The sequence below is a fragment of the Phaenicophaeus curvirostris genome, chromosome 2 (assembly GCF_032191515.1).
Source record: "Phaenicophaeus curvirostris isolate KB17595 chromosome 2, BPBGC_Pcur_1.0, whole genome shotgun sequence".
Taxonomy (NCBI): domain Eukaryota; kingdom Metazoa; phylum Chordata; class Aves; order Cuculiformes; family Cuculidae; genus Phaenicophaeus; species Phaenicophaeus curvirostris.
Window position 1 is genome coordinate 57,072,013 of NC_091393.1, and position 20,725 is coordinate 57,092,737.

General features: G+C 36.3%; 1 protein-coding gene across 6 annotated transcripts in view; it reads right to left on the bottom strand.

Moving 5' to 3' along the window:
- Positions 1–20,725, bottom strand: part of STXBP5 (syntaxin binding protein 5) — a 104,949-nt gene that overhangs the window by 70,535 nt on the left and 13,689 nt on the right. For all 6 annotated transcript variants that reach the window (XM_069852145.1, XM_069852144.1, XM_069852149.1 and 3 more), the window contains exons 3-4: positions 7,028–7,109; positions 6,069–6,169 (exon numbers count right to left, since the gene is read on the bottom strand). In XM_069852145.1, coding sequence (XP_069708246.1) covers positions 6,069–6,169; positions 7,028–7,109 — 183 coding nt within the window. The remainder of the gene's footprint in view (positions 1–6,068; positions 6,170–7,027; positions 7,110–20,725) is intronic.

Consider the following 20,725-nt stretch of genomic DNA (forward strand, 5'->3'; position numbering starts at 1 on the left):
TATTTTTTTCAGCGTTGAAGGAATTAATGCCAAATCTCCAAAGGATCTGAGGATCTCTTACCTCTAATAAAATCTCTTAGACTAGGTAATTATGAGCTCCTGTTGGTACATCTGAAATGCCTCAAAAAGCAAGCTGACTTTTGACATCACAGGTAGTTTGCTCTAACACATGCAGTTCAGGCTGAACATTTCACCTGGTAAGTCACACGCTACTACTTAAAAAAATGCCCATATCAGAGATGCAGCTTTCCCATGAGACAGAGAATTATGCTCATTGCCGATAGAGAGAAGTCTGTCAAGAAAGGAAAGGCTAGAGGTCAAATTCTGCCCAGGAAGATGGCAGTTAGCAATTACGAGCCTCATACCACTGTGAAAGTCGGAGTGCAAGGAAAACAGTTAACAGGACAACGGAGACAGTTTTTAAAAACTGTTTCTTAGAAACCTGAAAACTCAGAACTTTGGTTCTGCCTCAGTGCCAAAGGCAACAGAAGACAAGCAGTTCCATCAATCACACTGACACGTGGGACTTCGTGCACGTGCAGCCTCAAGAAAATATTTTTCCAAACAAATCTGATCATGTATGACAGACATGCACATCCGCAGCAAATCCAGTCAAGAATTTAATTTCCTCCTGCTAACCTCTTGAAACAAAATAAATCTACTTCTAAATACATCATCTAGGGGATCACCACCGAGCAACATTAAGCCCACTGGGTAAATTAAGGCTTTATAGGACACCGTAAAGGCAAGCAGACCTGGTGACAATTCTCTTTCACTCTCAAGAAGGAGGCAAGTTTTAAAAGTGTAAAAACCTTAGTTATATGTGAAAAACTTTGTTGTGTCATCTATGAAACTTGTACTTGGCATATCATTGACTCTGCAAAGACTCAAAATATTTTACTTCTCAGAAGTATTGTTTGGATATGGATTTGTAATCCCCCTGTTATACTATAATCATACCCCAAAACACACAGAGCAAAGGAGAAAAAGCCAGCCTTCAAAGAAAGGCTGTGTATATTGATACACAGAAAAGGAAAGAAAAAAACCACAACTAACCCCCACCAAATAATGCCACCTGCCCTCACAGGCAAGAAAACTGTGTATGTCTTTCTGCTATCCACAAAGCGGCAGAATTGGTCAGTTTATAAATTCATTGAGATTGAAAGAAAAGTTCTCTCACAACTGCTGTCTGCTAATGTAAGGACTGGGTACAACGTATAACAAGGTAAGGTATGTGTCATAATAAACATTAAAAGCCTTGTTTATTAATAAAGTAAATAAACAAGGCATTTTTCACTCACTCAGTGTATATGGAGTTTCTGATTTAAACACAAAGGTAAAGTTGCCTTTTACAGCAGGATACAAACCCAGCAATACATAAAGCATTATTTTGTAACTGATTTGTACAATTTCAGGCTAAGGAAAATTATTTAAATCCCACAGCACAAAAGTTGATATATTAAACTGCTGTCAATGCATTCACTGGTCAATATGCAAAGAACTCACATACTGAACACTCAGTTCTACTTCTATGCTATTCTTGTCCTTACGCTAAGTCACAAAGGAAATAAACTATTTCTTTTGGCATTACAACAGGGAATCTCAGCTCAGGAAGGATGCAAGTCTTCTATAATTAAATAAATTTTTCGTTCTTGTACATAAAGCTGATTGGTTTGGGGTTTGGGTTTGTTTTATAGCAAATGGGACTCAAATTTGTCATCCCATACCAGTTCTGTTTCTTTCTAATAAAGTTAGTCTGCCACTTCATCCTCTCCAACTTGTTCTCTGAAAGTCCCTGGCTCATTAGAGATGTGTGTTTGACCTTCCACACCTTAGATCAGCTTAAAGTTTAGTAGTTCCTGCACAGCAAGAAAACTAAAGCCAGATTGAATATCTATCTCACAATATGATTTCAATTTTTAGTCTAATAAGAAGTGTTAACGATGCTTATTTCAGAAGTAATATAGCCTAATATTAACATTTGCTATTAAGTCAAAGTGAATTTGACACGACAGTTGCATAATATATGAACACTCAACAATATTATGCATATGATATTTATACAGGTATGTAAGATTACAAAGAAATTACATTTTGATTCACTGAAGAAATCTTAGATAAGTACAAAATTACTGACGTTCACACACTGAACTGTGTATTACACAAAGAGGTAATACTTATACACTTCTAACTTGCACGCCAAGTCATGCAAGCAACTCCCCATGTAAGCACCATTTTTTCCTGGCCTCTAGAAACCTCTTCCCACCATCAAGGAACAGTGGCCAAGCTTAGGATAACATCGGTTTACTATCTTCTAACTTTGGTTTAATAACTAGAACATGAAGCAGCTCCAAAACCCACACAAATGCAACAGGAGCAAAAGCTAGAAAACTTGCAAAACTAGCTTGTTTTGTACTGTGCTTCTGAAACCTGCCAGTAATTCCAACTAACCGATTTGTTGCATATCAAAAACTTCATCAATCATCAGTTCAGAAAAGCTTGCTTCAAATTACTAACCATCACTGGTAAAATAAGGCAGGAGCTATGAGTCTACTAAATGGCCAGTTTCTTACCTTCAAATATTCAACTTACTGAAAGAGTCAACAGAAAGGAGCGCCTTAAAAGACTCTTGGTCACTATTTTTAAAAAAGTGTTCTGCCCAAATCGAAAAAGCTACAAGTTACCCCATGAAGACATTTTCCACAGCTCAAAAGGAAGCAACTTCCTCATGACTTTTCTTGAAATCATGAGTAGAAACACAAGAATTCACAACATTTTCCAGTCATAATAGAAACTGCATTCTGAATTAATTTACAGGTATTTTAATTCAGTTTTCAGGTAACTATACAAAACACTTAACACATGATACAAGCACTTATAAGCAAGCTATGTCTGAGTTTTATTCCTTATTTGATAGATGTTCAAAACAGGCCTGAAAGCAAGCTAGCCAAACTAGATTATCAACAGGAGAAGCAAATACAAAATCTAGAAATTATGTTGTTAAACACTGGGCAGTAATTGTTCCATACAGCTAAATGCAGATAATTAGCCAGAGCTGGCAAAAGGGTAGTACCAGGAGAATATAAAATTAATTAACAATTATTAATTAACAATATCCTTTTAAAAATCCATTTAGTTTTTTAATTGTAGTTCAAGAATAACTTTCAAGACTAGAATACCTTTTAACCTTGGTACCTAACTGGTACAGTTAGGTTTCTCTGCCACAAAACCCCACCTACTTCACATCTAATCCTTACACACTAAACTCTGACTTGGAAACAAGATAAGAACAAAAATTGGCCTGTGACATATTGAGCTCAACCTCTATTCAACAGGACACAATACTGCATTTTTGCAGTGTCAACACACTTCCAGGTACTCCCAATTAGGTATATAAATTTAAACCTTAGCATTGACAGAGCAAATACTGATACAACTGGAGTAGTTGCCCCAGTCACGTCTTAAGACTTGACTTACCCCTCCAAGGACATTTTCTCCCAGTTCACTAACTTTTACTCCAAATAATTTTCAAGCTATTGAAGTTCCCTATACAAGCTGGAAAATTAAAGTATCGTTGGAGAAGATATTGCCACAAGGCTCTGTTGTAGTTTTTAGTACTTTAAATAATTCCTGTTCGTTAGTTATCCTTATGAGCAAATCTTAAACCCACAAAATAAATTTATAAGATTTTGTTAATTAGGTACCTAGCGACTTGGTGCTTGTGAATTCAGAAGGCCTAGTTATATTCATGAACGCACTTCTCAAATTTGGTAGTTAATATGTATCATAAAATAAAACTACCGAAGCAAAGTCCATAGGTATATTTAACTACCAAGAACTCTTAGTGTTACAGAGACATCTATTTAGAATTATTCAATGGTGAATTTATACAATTTCCTAAAGGTCAAAATCAAAATAATTATCTAGTAATGAGATTATAATTTATTTTATAAAGCTTCATTTTAGAAATAGTTAAAAGAAAACAGAATATTTGAAAACAGTTAAGATATCCAGCACGACTGAAGTAACTATGACAGCGTATGGTTCTGGGACCTCAAGTGTTCTAGCTACTTGTATATGCTATTATAATGGATATTTAACATTAAAATTACTAGAAGAACAAAGCCTTGTCTCAAACTATACCTTCACCACTCTTGGGAAATGAGAGCATCATAGTTATCATTTTAGCAAGTCGGAGGTTTTCCTGGAAAAATTTGTACTCTATCCGAATTTTATAACAAATACAGCTGCTGAAGTGACCTAGACTCCTTTCCACTCCCTCACAAGAGTACAAAAAGTTCAACTCCCTGTTACAGTTTTGCTATTGGGAACACCATAGTCACAAGAAAAGGATGGTTTAAAACTTCTACCGTGTTTAACTGAAGACATCCATAAACGTAAGACTAAGCCAGCTTCCAACTGATTTGCACACAATCAGAATCACCTCCGGAGATATCCATTTTAAAGCATTATTTAGAAGCCAATGCTTAAAAGTGTGGTTTCAGGCTGCAAATCCAAATTTATATTGACCCTTAAGTGGGTGCTATAGGCAAGAGAAGTGATGTAAGAAACAAGAGTGATGGGAGACAGAAAATTCAGTTTGGATACACTGCTGCATCTCTTATAGTTAAAGGATCCTCGTTGAAATGAAGGTGGTGAACTGCATTTCCCTCCATTTAACTTTTATACGGCATAAAGGAACACTGTCACTCCCTTCAGACAGGTAATTTTGCTCTGTCAGGGCTTTCTGTTTCGTGCATAACAGTTTAGAATCACAAAATGGTCTGGGTCTAAAGGGGCCTTTAAAGGCCACCTAGCTCAACCCACCTGCTGCGTGCAGGCATCTCTTCTACTAATCACGCTGCTCAAAGGCCCATCCAGCTTGCCCTTGAACACTTCCAGGGATGGGCATATACAACTGTGCTAAGCAACCTGTTCCAGCGAGTCACCACCCTCAGAGTAAAGAACTTATTCCTTATATCTAATATAAATCTACCCTCTTTCAGTTTAAAACCATTACCTCTTGCCTTATCACAACACACAACTGTAAAAATTATACGCACAGTAATTATACAAACAACCTCAAAAGGGACTTAACATCACTTAGTCCTCTACCTCCCAAAAAGTCAGTAATCTGCATTTATGTTATTCCTGACAGATTTTTTTTTTATAACCCGCTCTTTAAAACCACAAGGTTATTCCATAAGCCATCCAACAGTCTGTTTAGCACTTTTTATGACATTACATTAGAAAGTTTTACATAAATATTTAATTTAGCTCTTTCTATTGCTACCCACTACTTAAAGCTTATTACTTCCTGTCCTATTCAACAGGGGTACAAATCGCAGATTATTCTGTGTTCTTGCTAGTATCCTTTGAGTCTTCTGAGTAGTTAGTCTCTGAAGTATGCTGCTCAAAAGTAGATATAGTATTCCAGTTGAGACTTTACCCACAGAGTGAAAGAAGAGCTGCTATCCAAAAGGGAATGACTACTTGTTATTGAAAAAAAAAAAAATAAAAATGACAGATGTCTTTATTACTTTTGCAGAAATGTAATTAACTGACTTCTAGAAATGTAACCTAAGATGCCTCCCTAGCTTGCTTACAACACTGTTACTTGAGTCTCAAAACTGTTAGTTAAAATGCATGCTCATTTTCAGCTTTTCTGATACACACAGGAGCTCTAACACTGCAGAAATCTGATTTGTCAAAGGGAGAAAAGCTTCCAACTAAAAAAACTGAACCAGTTTTTCTGTTGTCTTGGTGCGCACACATTCTTTTGATCCATTCCTTTGGAGACATCCATTGAAAGTCTTCTATGTCTCCACATTTTAAAGTTGGGAAAAACGATGTTCAGCAATGCAAATATGTAAAGTGGTAAAATAGTCACCTCAGTTTAGGTCACTAGTGTGTCTACTTGCGGCCCTAACAGCCTGCAACTCAAATCCAATGTAAATATAATTTCAATTATCTAACAAGTTGCAAATCGGACTGCATTAATAAATCTGATGTTGCGATAGCACATACTGTGATGGTAAGAGGCAAAGCAAGAATAATCAAAGTCCTACCGTTCTCGGTTAAATTTAAGTGAATGAAGTATAGCAGGTCTCTTCTGACGTAAGTTCCACAGGTGTAAGGTATCATCAGCCAAGGCACTCACAAGAGCTCCCTATAAGAAAGAAAAGGTTTAGTCAACTTATTTTCATAATCCTAGTAAGAGTATATGATCATAATCATGGAAATATACTACACATTTGTTACTAGGATGACAAAGATTTGTAAGCATGTGCATCAACATCATAGCACTGCTAAGTTCTAAGCAGGAGTAATGAGATAACTGATGTGATCACATCATACAGCTCACTCACATTTGCTTTAGTGCTATGCTGAGGGGTGATGGAGAAGGAGTTCTTTCCCATGTGTGTATACCAGTTCCCTCACGCCCACCTCTCTAGAGAAATTAAGCAATGAACTCAATTGCTAATATCTACACGCTGACAAAAGGAGTGAGGTTTGGACCTCACCATTCCTCTGAGCTAGAGGTCCCTCTACAAATCTGGCTCCAGCTAGTTAAACAACAGCATTGCTGTGAGATCTCATCTGCTACATCCCCAGAGAAAACACACCTCAAGTTATTGAGGGACCAATTCAGAGATCGTTGCTCAGGTCACATCCAAAACAGTAACTCTATCAAAATAAAATTAACTGCCTACTGAAACTGTCCATACTATCAAAAATATACTTTACTACTTCAAGAGATAACTTGTAACGTTTCAATGACAAGAATAAGCATTCCTAGGAAAAAAGTTCTTGCTTATAGCAAAGAGTACTCTAGAGACAAAGATATTTTCACCAGTTAGTTAAGCATCTTCTAGAATTAAAAAAGGTAATTTATAATTGTTATTACTGTTTGCAATTCATGCCAAGAGTCACTTGCGTTAGCTGATTTTGATGCTTGCTTAATAAGAAATTGAAGAAAATACACCATCTTCTCTGAACTATGGAATATGCACATCATTTTACTAACCTCATTAATCAGGAACTGAAGCTGGATTACTGCAGCTCCACTGTCATGTTGGCAGTAGCATTCAACTCCTGGCCGACCAAAGCTGGAATTGGTACTGTTAAGGAAATTGTTGTACGCAATACAAGAAAAAAAAGCAAACCAAACACCATAACCAACACTGTCACTATCACTAACATCACATTCAAACAAGTTACGAATGTACTTCTAGCTAGTGCATACAACACATGCAACCATGCAGATCTGACTGATCACCAAAAAACCTCATTCATATACCACACAGTAGCATAAAGAAGTTAAATTTTATACATAATTTTCACATTCCATGGGCATAAGTAACTCCCATGTTTGTTCACCTACCCACCCTTCATTTGGAATTGAGGCTTTACTCTGCCTCAAAACAAGACGAGTATGACACAAAAAAAACCCAGAGAAACCCATGGATTCCTCAAGGTACTCCAATCTTCAAATTCTATCCCTCAAATGTTTTCTCAAAGCACTTCTGATGCAAATATTTCTGAAAACATTGTTATAAATAGCCAATAAGAAATTCAATATTAAGAATACTTGAACATATCTTTAAACAAAAATCCTTTTGCATTTTCCAGGACACCTGAACCAGTTCTGTCTCCAGAAATCAGTAAGCAGGCAGTACCAGGAGAAAGTTCACACAAGCTTTAAATGTTCAGAGCAAGTTTCTTTTTTTTGACAAATTAGTGGAAGCCTCATATGCAGGTCTGAAAATAGAGTCTGGCCTCTTTTATAGTGCTTACAGTTACCAAAAAAGTAGTCCTTGCAGCTAGTCCCACTTACTTCCTTTATCCAAGAATTACGTCATCTTCACTTTTTCACCTAGTAGCTATAATTATTCTCCTCATGTCAAATTAATATCATCCTCCTAAACAGCATGAATCTTTTCTAAAGCAATGCAAAGCCTCCCAAGTTTTGCGGGGTATGCTGAGTTGAAAAAGCAAGTCACTTAAATATTGACTGCAGAAAGAAAATATACGCCCATTTCAGTACGTTAAGCATTTTTCAACCAAACATAACAGGGAGCATCCTAGGGAATGCAGTTTATCCAAATCCTCTATACTTGTGTTATGTGTGCTTAAGGCAAGAGAGCTCACTGTAATAAGCAGTGATCATCTACCACGTAGTAGTCCCCAAAACAGGCAAAAATTATAATGAATAACGACAAGATAGGCAAAGCATTCTAATTTTGTAGACAGGAAAGAACTCCCTGACAAAAACCTGGGGTAGCTCTAGAGGAAATAGTCTGCTCTGAGCACTTTTCTAATCAGCAACCCATCCTTTCTCCTTCACTTGCATGTATTTATTTCTACTATTCCTGCTTCACACTCTATTCCTAATAGTAACAAATTGGATTAATTAATAGCTTCTCAGCTGTACCTTTGAATATTGCTCCTGTGTTCCCCACTGCTATTAGGAAATTAACCATAGAAAAGACCAGCATTTCATCATCTTCACTGCAAGTTTATGGAAAAAGTCAGAGACAAAAGCTTTGGCCAAGACATGTAAAAGATAACGTACTTACATTCTAACATCAGGGTTCATTTTCCTAACTGCTAAAAGTGTAGGTCATATGCAGGAAAAGCACAGTATTACACTAATATCACATAGTGACATGGATTTTACTTTGATTTGTGAGAAAAAGGCAACAGTTCCAAAAGACATTTTTTTTCCAATCAAGCTTCAGACCGAAGCTTACACTTTTTTCCTCCAGGCAAAATTAAAGCATGTCAATTAGCGATATGTGAATTCTCTCTGTAAAATATTCTTTTTAAAAGTTACTACTATTTACAGCTTATCTACATAGCAGCAACTCAGAGCACATGTCCTTAGAATTCATTCTGAAAGAGAAAACTAATCCCGGAATATTTATGAAAGCCTCGGAAGAGCAGTCCTTTCTTTTAATTTTTGAAGTCCTAGAGAGAAGTAAACCTAGGAAATATTGGGTTGCTCTTCAACCTGTGGTTGACACATCTGAACCAGGAGACAGTTGCAAAAACTGTAGCTACCAATTCAATCCCCAGCATAAGGCAGCTATACATACATTTATACTATAAATTCCTTTCCAAACCTTCACCACACAGATATTTGCATCTTCATGGCATTACACTGCTATAATAAAAAAAGCAGAAGATATGGACCACATTCCTCTACTGGATTTGCTATTGTTAGGATAGCTTGAGATTTTTCAGACAAATCTGAAACTGCAGCAGCTCTTAAAATTCATTCCTCGATACTTCTCAAGACTGTAGATGTAATGGCCTGCAATATTTAAACATTTGACAATTTTTACACAAAAAACCCCACATCTCCGACTAGAGGAAAATAATATCACTGATCTGAATTGCATACAAAACAAAATAAACATAAGAACAGCAGGCTACTCACAGTATTCTTGTGTATCAATCTTTAACATAAAGCTCTCCAGGATTGTAATCATACCTGCACGTTTTACTACAGTTATTACTATGTAGCAGTTTTCCACTTAACTTAATTAGACCCTGAATTATTTTCATAGACAAAGCTACTACTATATTCTGCACACATTTCACACATTTTCTCTTGTGCTTTGGTTGTGGTCCCCAAGAAATGTTCTAACATAGAAAAAAACCACCCAAAACACAACAGTGAGACTTCCAAATAGTATTTTAAGTATATAAAGATTAAAAATCTGACAAGGCTGGACACAAACCCAGCAACAGATAAAGACATAATTTACATAAAGTTACATAGTACTACACAGTGATACATCTAAGCAAGACTAAAGCAGTTCAAGGGAAGCCTCACAACTTTCCTGTTTGTCAATCTTACGTGCACCTAGACCTCCTCACTATTACTTGCACATACGAAAGCAAGACCTCTCCCAGAAACATCCTCATAAAGAACAATCTATCAAGACACACAGCTATTTAGCAAGAAAGTTATTAAAAAAAGTCAGACAGTACTACTGCTAACACTGTCTCCAAAACTAACTTTGACCTTTCACATCCATGTATGATCAAACAAGACAAAATGAAAATCCACAAAATATTTTTGGGAGAGTTTTAGACTTCATACTAATCCTGCAATAGTATTATATCACTATTTTTCAACTTTAGGATTATAGAATTTCTTTCTAAATCTTCAGGCCTGCCTAACATCCTGCTGTGTTCATATAGAGACCCACTTAGCTGAGTGATTCCTTCCTATGTCTCAGTACATACGTCTGCAAAAGCATATTAACAATACTATTTCTCAACATTTTAGATCCACTTTCCTATATGTAAATAACAGCACCAAGCAAAAACAAACTAGGGCTTTAAAACTGAGTACAGTCAGGTACAAATGCTATGAAATCACTGGTAACCATTTACTATGCGTTACAATGGTCTGGCTGGAATTCCCATGCTCGTTCTGCCAGCTAAGGAGACTGAGAAGGAAAGAAAACTGACAGTAAGGAGACAGGATAAGGAAAAGGGATATGTCAGATATAGACAGAAGACACTGGCTGCAGATTCCATACAAATATAGCACATGTGAATTAGCCAATATCTAGACAAGAGTTTGACCTGGTTTCTTGGATAGGAAAGCCAACTTCACATACTATACTTGGAGACCAAACCAACTGTCCCTACAGATTAAAGAATTATAAGTTCCAGGCAACAACAACAAAAAAAAAACAACAACAAAAAACAACCAAAAAACCCCACAACAACACACCAAAAAAACCCCAAACCAAACCAAAAAAACCCCACAAACCCTCACAAACCTACATTCAGCTTCATTCTGCTAGTCATAAGGATGAAAATAACACAAGGCACCTCAGAGATTAAGAGTCTAAGATCTCGGTCCTGTAAGGTTACCAAAAGGTTTTTCCCAAAGGTCTTCTCTTGAAGGAGGGAGAGACAGGAAGTTAAATTGGAAGAGATCACTTATATGACAAAATATTGGAAAACACATTACTTCTCTCATTTTCTAGGAATCTGAACATTATACAAAGTTCCCAGTTTTGGGGGGGGGGGGGGGGGCACGGAACGATATTGACTGTTCAGTGTTTTTGTTCTATTTTAAACAACATTGAAGGCTGAGAAACTGCATTCATATAGTTATTCAGTCTAAAAAGGTATTTCAGATGCATTATCATGAAATTAAATACTATTTGAGTTCAGCAGTTTTTACATCTCATAAGATGTTTTTACATCTCATAAGAGTTCATGATTTTCTAGGGAGAGGAAAAGCATATTATTTGTCCTTTTTCTGTTGGGGGAAGAGGGTAACAACAGGTAAGGTATTTAAACAGTTGATGTTAGCTTTCATTACAGATATCCTATTAGTTTAACATATTGTGGCAAACTACTACTGCCACTTGCTACTGCAGCTTTAGAAATTCCAGTGAAGTGGTGAGTACACAAATGCCCAGAGGCTGAATTTTAAAGCTTTGAAACCAGTTTCTGCCTAAACAAAGATCAATTTCCCCTAATAATTGTTTTGTTTACTAAACAATGCTCAGGTCCTTTTAATATCAAAAGCCAACTCATTCAATGTTAACTTAAAAAAACCCCTTACATTGATTTGGTTTAAAAAGAAGCTCTGTTTTGAAAAATACCAAAGTACATAGACTTCAGTTCAAGTTCATTAACTAGTTTCTGTATGCAGGAATCTGCAGGAATTTTAAAGCTTAAAACTACATTTTTTCCCCCTTAAATTATCAGTTATACATTACAAAAATTAAAGAATTACTGAACTAGTTTGCACAGAAACTGATAGGGAGTAGATAGCAAGCAGTTACTAATATCAGACCCATTTACTAACATTGTTATGAGCTAGGAATCAACACATCTTAAACTTCAGAGTTGCTTATATAAATATGCCTAAGTACAATATTTCCCAAACAGCTATGAAAAGTGCCAGCAAATTTTCTGCAAAGGCTATATTTGGTAGACCTTTCTCATAAACTGCCAGTGAGAGGCAATTGTTAGAACAAGATGTAATTAAGTAGTATCAATGCAAGCAAGATCATAAATCTGTGATTTAGAATCAAATGAGAAACAAAATTGTTTTTAACGATAAGCTTCCTCTAGCATAATACACAGACAGCAAAGCACTGTGCCAGATGAAGAGGTAAAAATATAAATTTAGACTAAATAACACAGTATTTTCAAAAAAATTAACAAGGCTTTCATTGATTTTACTCACTTCATTTTCTGATCCAGGTTCTATTACTAACAGGTCCTACTACTTTAGTCTAAAAGCTGTATTTCAGCACTAACAATCCAAAAAAAGGTGACTAATTTGGTATTTTTTTGGGTGGGAAGGAAGGGAAGGAGAAAGGTATATCACAAGGAGAAAAAGGAGGAAACTGCTACAAATACATCTGCATAACGGTTTCTCTGACTACACAAGAGGCAGTGAAATGGGTGGTAACTGCTAACTCACTAAAGCTTTTCCAGAGACTATATACAAAACAGTAAATCCACAAAATAATTACATATTGTGAAAGATCTTCACTATAATTCAGAGGCAAAAATCATTGTATTCTGTTGCATGCTTCCAGATACTGCTCATCTGTCATTCATTTAAACCAGTTTAATTTTAATGTCAAATTTTAACATGTTATTACAAATAACCTATCTTATCCATCCTTTTAGTAGCACATACTATATCATAATAATAATAATTAACTAGGCTTTTCCTCTTACATCCATTGTTTCTTGGCCACAACTAAAAGCAGAGCCATTCTGTGCTCCAAGAACTGAGGAATACATGGAGTAAAAGTGATGTCTCTTCCCAGTGTCCAAGTATTTCGTACAGACGTTGCCAACAGCAGCATCAACAAATGTAATGTTCTGAACTAGATGTTAAATTAATTTATACATAATTTACTCCAAAGTTCAACTTAGGAAAACAAAGAACCGTAGATATTATCTCATAAGGCCAACTGGATATTTTCAAAGAACATAGCCAATCCTTGTCCGATCAATTATTGTCTGTCAACACTAATTTCTAACAGCAAATCAATCCTTTGCTAGATTCAGAAGTCTTTCTTCACATCCACAGCATAATCTAAAATACTTCCCTTAACTCTTGCATGCCAAACACACTCTTCAGTTATTTTTAAGTCCCTGACTACTGGATATTCAAGACAATAACTGTAATCACTAATCATTCCATCCCAACTTTGTTCAAATACAATCCTGTTCTTCAATCCCTTCCCTACAAATTGAGTTGCAACTAGTCTAGTCTGATGAATCCCCCTTCAATCCTATTTCATTAACTCTTTACATCACTTTAGGGTTTTACAGAATAAGACCACATGTACTATTACAACTTACATACACTATACTTTGGGGTTCCTCTCACATCTCTGCTTCATAAATCCACTTTTACTCACATGCTTTGAGAAAGAGGGCATAAACTAGTGACTAAAGCAGACAGAACTAAAACCATTGTCTTAAGAACCACCTTAAGTCAAATTTGAAGTAGGTCACCTGTATGAACTTCTCCCACAGATTTTGCTGTGATCTCTCAGTACCAATATTAGCTCCTCCTTTCGAATACAATTCTTCAACACTTAACTTGTAGATGAGGCTTAAATCCACCCTACTTCCCACATCATTTTGCCTTGTCCCAGTGATGGAAGTAACTGCCTCTTCCAAACATCCTTTCGGAGAAAGTTTAGTTCATCACTAGGAGTTTTATCAATACAGTGATGCAAGTATAACATGTTTTGCTTATGCAGCCTTTTGAAGTGACTTGCTGAAGTGCCAAGAGGATCATGGATTAGAAGTACCAACACTTACATTCTATGGACAAAAAGTAGAAACTGCCCCCAAATCAAGCTGGTACATTCAAGTTTCCCTCTCTGTCTACACCAACCCCACATGACGATCCATCCCCAGACTCATAGTGGGAACAGTCAGAAGCTGCAAGATCTTCCAAATATCCAAAGCGATGTTCACAATCAGTACTGCTGCTCTTGCTTTTAAAATATTTCAGCTAGTAGTGTCTAAATTCTAATTCAAACATAATGCAATGCACAGGTCTCAGGAAAGTTTCCCTGAAGTCTGCTCAAATGCATAAGTAGATAAGACTTAAACCTTCTCCATTCAAAACACCACTTAAGATTTTTAAAACAAGCCTTAAACATATATAAGCCACCAAAAACTATTCTCATTGTTACTCTAACCACTTTGCAATATAGTCCAAGAACAATGCTTTCAATTTTCTTTCAAGCCTCTCCACTTTTCACTATAGCATAATTTTCAGATTTTGCAAATCACCAAAACAACTGAGAAAATTACTAGCTCACTACTATCGAAGTAGCAGTGACAATTTTATAGGAGGTTTGCTCAAAATTACCACCACAAATGAAAAACAAAGGTACAATTCAAGCAATTCAGTAGATGGCACTCTTCCACCAAAATCAAGAGGAAGCCATGTCCTCACTTAAACAGGAGGTACCTTGAAGCTGGAATTCTTATTTTTAATACGTGAAACAGTTTCTAAAGTGCTTAATTTTTTCTACTTTTCATAGAACTTGCAAAATAGTTTATTACATGCCAAATTATTAAGGATGATCACTATGTTTTGCTGAAGTATCTGTAATTTTACTTAGCTATTTTGTCCAAATCTTTGTGCTATTACATATAGCTCTATTTTACACACACAAACAAGCTGCATCTCAGTGCTGAATGAAGTGATATTTCTGTGGCTTGTGTTTACCAGAAATCCATCTTGAGATGGACTATTAGAAGGTTGACATTGTCCCTAGAAGTTGCTTATGCAACTGTAATTCTTACCTCCCCAAATGTATTACAGTCATCTATTTTTATAAGTTCACTAGTGATGTCAAAGTAGACCATAAACATTTTGCATTATTTAGCCTAAATTTTAGTTGAAAATAATGTCAAAAGAGAGACAGTCATTAGAAAACCCTAAGTTGTCAGATTAAAAACAACAAAACAAAACTGGCATCAAAACATGCATTTCTTCAATATTATGAAAACGTGAAGCATAGCACTAAAAATAGCACTACCCATTCCATCTTGACTCTTCTTTTTAAAGTTGTTACAGATGCGAACTTACTTTGATCCTGTAGCTTACTCTCTCAGTGTACTTGAGGACTTCAGAAGGGTGCTTTCTTTAACTCCAAGAAGTGCACACCCAACAGTGCTAAATAATCCCCGTAAGAGTACAAACAGAGCTAATGTGTTCTACAGGATGTGGATGTCAGAAACAAATAGCTTTTATTAGCACTGGGAAGGGGGATAATTCAGACTGTATTATGAGATTTCCAAGTACCCACAGCCCAGTTTAAGAATGCAAAAGGTTGGAAAGCAGATCATCAACAGAAAAGCACAGTTCATGGTAGTCTTCATATACATCTTTCCTGTAGCTTTTCTAGTAGGCACTTTGCTTACTAGATGGAGGGAAGGTATTACCTTGCAAATCTAACTTCACTGAGATTTATTTTTCTACACACATTTTTGAGAATCTGCTCATCTTTTAGCCTTATGTACCTCCATTTCTGGTCAGATAACAAGTAATGTCTGGTACTTCAGGCAGTGCTTATTTGCCCTGTTTTACCTGTTTTTCATCTGGCAGTAATTTTTCAGGCTGAAAAGCTATTTTGATCAACTTAAATAGAAAGGAAGAAGTGTTGCAGATAACATTTCGCTGCAAATTTTATGCAAACAGGAAACTGACAAGAAGGGAGAAACCCAGGTAAGGCCCACATTCCACCAAAAGGAGAAAGGTGGCAGCATTACCTCAACATCTGAAAACAGAGTCTCTGTACAATCACAGAGAACATTTTAAAAGTTACTATGTATAGATAATTCTACTACAAGATAGAACCACAGGACAGCAGGTTTCACAGATAAAATGTCTGTTTCTTTCCTCTACATAGAGGTATCCAAAATAATGAATATCCATGTATTACAACTCACTTCCTATAACCGAAACTGTTCAAGTTCTAAAGGAAGGGAAAACCCCTTGCTCTTCATATGATGTCATGAGGCAAATGTTATATACAGCAAATTGTGGATTTGAGCCATTCAAAGATGCAGAGCTATACCTGTTTAGGTTGCTCAGCACCTCCAAGGTTCTTCCACAATACTGTAGCTTAACTGAAATATCTAGCAATAATTCTTCAAGAATGAGATTGTCCCAAAAAAATACACACACTGATATTTAATAGTTTGGCCTCTCATTTACTAGGACTAAGGAAAGGGTCAAGGAGTAAAGAAAGCCAAGCATTTATCTACACTTGTTGCATGGAAAGGCTGCAGAAACCAAACAGAGGTTTTCCTTTCTACACAGTGCTGATGTCTCCTTCACTACTACCCTGGTCCCCAAATGCCAAGAGGAGACATTCACATTTCCACTATTCCTCCCCCTTTTTTAAATGGTAAAAAGAAAGCAAAGTAAAGAGCAAATCTGCACAGAAATGTGCTTGAAGAGAAATGCAGCTGGATTCCTCAGAAAATTACTACCTACAAAATAACAGTTGTTAAAGTAGAACACTAAAGAAGTTAGGAATTACTTTTTTTTTTTTAAAGCAATTTGGTCTCCACTGGAATCCTCAGCCACTTATTTACATGAGAACCGCTCCAAGAAAGTGAAATGGCTGCTAATTAGTTAAAATTATTTAAAAACCTAACAATCAAACATCTTCCCAAAAGAGTAACAACTATCATCATCACTAGTCATAGCACTACCGCAGCAAATAAAATTTAAAAAATACTTTTAAAAATATGCAAGCACACACTCAGTGTTTCAAGCAGACTATCACCACAGTCCAGAGTTTTACTAAGGTCTTAATGTCAAAGCCTGAAGTTACAGATGTCAAACAGACAGGGTTTCCCATCTTCTCTAGGGAAATTTCTGGTTGGGGAAAACAGCACTTCAGAAATGTCATAACATGAAAATATCCAGGGGCTCAGATAAAAGAAAAGTATTGGCTGGAACAGGACTCTTCAGCCACCCTCAAGATGGTTTCTAAGTAGCAAATCCAGTCCATTAAGATTAATGTGGCATTGTAGTCTGATCAGTTCAGACTTGCTTTGAGTCAGGAGATTCTACATTGACAGAGTGTAATTCATTCCTTATAATGTCTTGATTAAAACATTTATTTTAAGGTTTGGGTGTCAGCCTTTTCTACACAGCAACAGAGAAAATGAAATCAATTTGTTTTGGAAGTTGACTTCTATAACACCTTCCATCAAAAAAAAAACAAGACGAAACCAGCGATGTTAACTCTCAGCCAGCTGCTGCAACTCACTAGAGGTCACAACACATGGAAGTTATACACATGCTCTGCATAGTGGGGAGTAAAACCACAGGAGGCTCAGATATAAACTGGAGTAGAAAGCTTTTAAGATGATTGCTATCAGACTAAATCACCTGTCACGTTCCTTAAACATTTACTAAGGAGAAAAAAAAAAACAAACCACAGCTACTGTTTCCAAGATTCAGCTAGAAAAGTTTGAAAGTAATAAAAAACATATTTACAAGGTACGTTCAAAGTTTATTTTTTCTTTCAAATATTAGCATAGCCAAATGAAAATCTTAAACAGGAACAAATATTCCCATTGTATATTTACAATGGTCCATAGCTCCTCTGTGTGAACCAAAAAAACCCCCAAACATACCATTTCAAGAAAAGCATTAGACTTCCTGATAGTAAATTCCACTGGAGCTAAACTTAAGTCACATTTTTATTAGGAGAAAAACCTATGTCTATTTATGCTTACAAAAGGGAATCTTTACTGGCCAACTGCATGCCAGTTCACTTTAATTATTTGAAGTGCTACAAGCCTTAGTGTTTGGCTTGCAAAGTACCCCAACTTCTTTTGCAACAAAGGACTACAAAAAACCCCCACTGATATGCTAGCACTTCAACTGTAAGTCTGATTACTCTCATGTCTCCCTATGAATGTCCAGGTTCCCAGCTTCAGCCTCCAGAGAAGACTGAAAGAAGCCTTTTAAACAAGAATCATGTATGAGTCCCAACACACATTCCAAGTATGCTCAACTCTCTAAACTCAGTTAGATGGCAGAGAACAGGTGCGCTTTAAAATTGCTGTGCAGTAACAAGATTGCAGAGTCAGGAAAGAAACATTTCAACAGATTCAAGTATTACCCCTCCTCAAAAGCTACACACACACATGCAAATTCGATTTTCTTGAAGCACAGGAAAAAGAGAAAACAGCTGAATAATTCACCCCAGCCACCTGAGGTGATTTTTGGGAACTATTCAAGAACAAGGGCTTAACTCTATCAGAAGCAGCACTGTACTAAAACACACCTGCAAACTATAAAATACTAATTTTTAACAAATCATTTAACAAGAAAGAAATCAGTCATGTACAGATGCCAAAAAGTGCGTATGTTTAAGACAGACTATATAGGCTTCAACAGACAAGCAGAGATTACTTCTATTAACCAATAATTTCAAATAATTCAAAATAGGAACTATAAAAGGCACAATCTCTTCCTATAATCTCCTCAAATACAAGGGGAAAAAAAGCAACATTATCTCGTGGCCTGTTGCGCAAAAGCAGGATGAAGTCCGTTGCATTAAAAACCAACACAATATACTGATTCATGCATTCCAGTCAGACACCCACAAAAACAGTATGCTGAATGGCATTTATTAGTAGTCCTTTGGAAAAGAAAAAAAAAAAGACAACTAACTAGAGAAGTAGCAAACCAAATACTAATACTGACTAGCACTAAGGTACTTTGGAGAACTAAATATAACTAAATATATTTTTAAAAGTTCTGAAACACGACAACAATACTTATAGTGACTCAGTATCACTCATGCAGAATGCACTTGAACTGATCATCTCTAAAGATTCTCTACTAATACAGTAACACAACACTAATAACAGATATCCCCAACTGAGTTTAATTTCATCAGCAGTGAACTTCCTTCAAATTAAGTACTTTTGTATCATATATAATTACATGCTTTTTATGTACTATATCAGACAGTGAAACATGTCAGAATACAGAGATTTCTCTACTTTTGGAGGGTGGGGGTGGTTTGTAGAACAAACTATGTGGACAAAGTTTTCAATCTATGCTTTTATGTACTCTACCTGGTTTGTAACTGAAATCCACTAATTTTAAGTTTGACACTAACTACAATTTCAGGAATATTTTGCAAGAGCTTTCCTACAGCATGTGAGATTATATCCCTAAAAATGCTGATCCATTATTCTGTAGATTAGAACAGCAAGCATTAGTAGAGTCTTCCTTGTCAAACTGGATACAACTACTATAAGAGCATGTTACGACATTTGAAGAATGGCACAAAGTAGTTTTTCCCCTTTAAAACTTACTCAAGGACATTGTTTTCTGAACTTGCCCACCACTCTGTTCTAATTGCAACAGTAACCTCCACTGCAGGCAAAAAGAGAAGGCTATCAGATCACAGAGTGATTACCACACAAGTTTTCATACCAGTTTCATACTAGTTTCCTAGACCCCTAAACCACACCAACACTCCTGGTGTTTTATCACACAACAGAAACTGTTTCATCAACCATTCAGGCACCTGATAAATTTTGCTTAAGCAGCAAAGCTTATTTCCTTCCTAGCAATCCATAGAAGTTGATAAAATTTTAAGTTGCGTTTATAAAAATGATTACAAGTACTGCATTGAAATGAAGAAGCCTGTGCAACCACACTGTTGAACAACATCACAATGAAGGAAATCCTTCTCCTGTAATGAGTTGGTCAGACTAAGAGCACAGCAGCCACCACATTGACTCAAGCCAGAAGTCCATGCAGCCCAGCACTGTCTCCTGCAACAGCCATCAATGGTATTTAAGGCACAAAAGGCTGGCCACTTTTTCCAGCCTACTCCCCTTCCACTCTCAAAACAACCTCACCTAGTGGATTAGGTATATTAGAGGACAAATCTCAGTCTAGTGCAATTTAGCATTTGCTTATCAGCAAGTTTGTCCATTCCCCTCCTGAATGTAGGTGCCATCTGCCAACACCATCTCCCACACCTACAAATTATAGAATTTCCCTACTCACTATATTCAAACTAAAAATTGCCTTTTATCTCTTTTTAAAAAGTCTATTAGTAATTTGGTGAATGCTTCCTAGTTTCTGCATTGCAAATTTGCTAAATGATAGCTTAGCATGTGTTTTAACCAGCATCCTCTTAATTTTACAACCCCTTAAATTTACCTCTTTCCCCTCCAAACTGAGGGGATCATGCATTATTAATCTCCTTGTAAGTCAGCCACTCTGTTCTCTAGTTTCCCTCCTTTAAATCCATGCCACTTAAAATGCAGAAACCAGAAATACATAGGACCAAAAATGTGGACACATCATTGTTCTATGTGACAGCAAAATGATGCTTTTTTTGTTCACTATGTTCTTCTCAGTTTGTTGGGCAGATTTGGTAACAACAAATCAAAAAGCCAAGTTTCAGTATTGGTTCAGAGAAAATCCATATGCACTCACCCACCAATCTGACACTTTGTACTTTGACTACTGTGATCTGCATCTCAAAGACCTAGTTTAAGCCAATTCTATTTTTCTTTAATACGCTGTATATGCTACAGAGTACATTACATACATATCTAAATAGATAATATACTAAATATATCTTGAGTAAATATTGGCTTGAATTCAGACAGATTAATTACTATGAAATTGTACACAAAA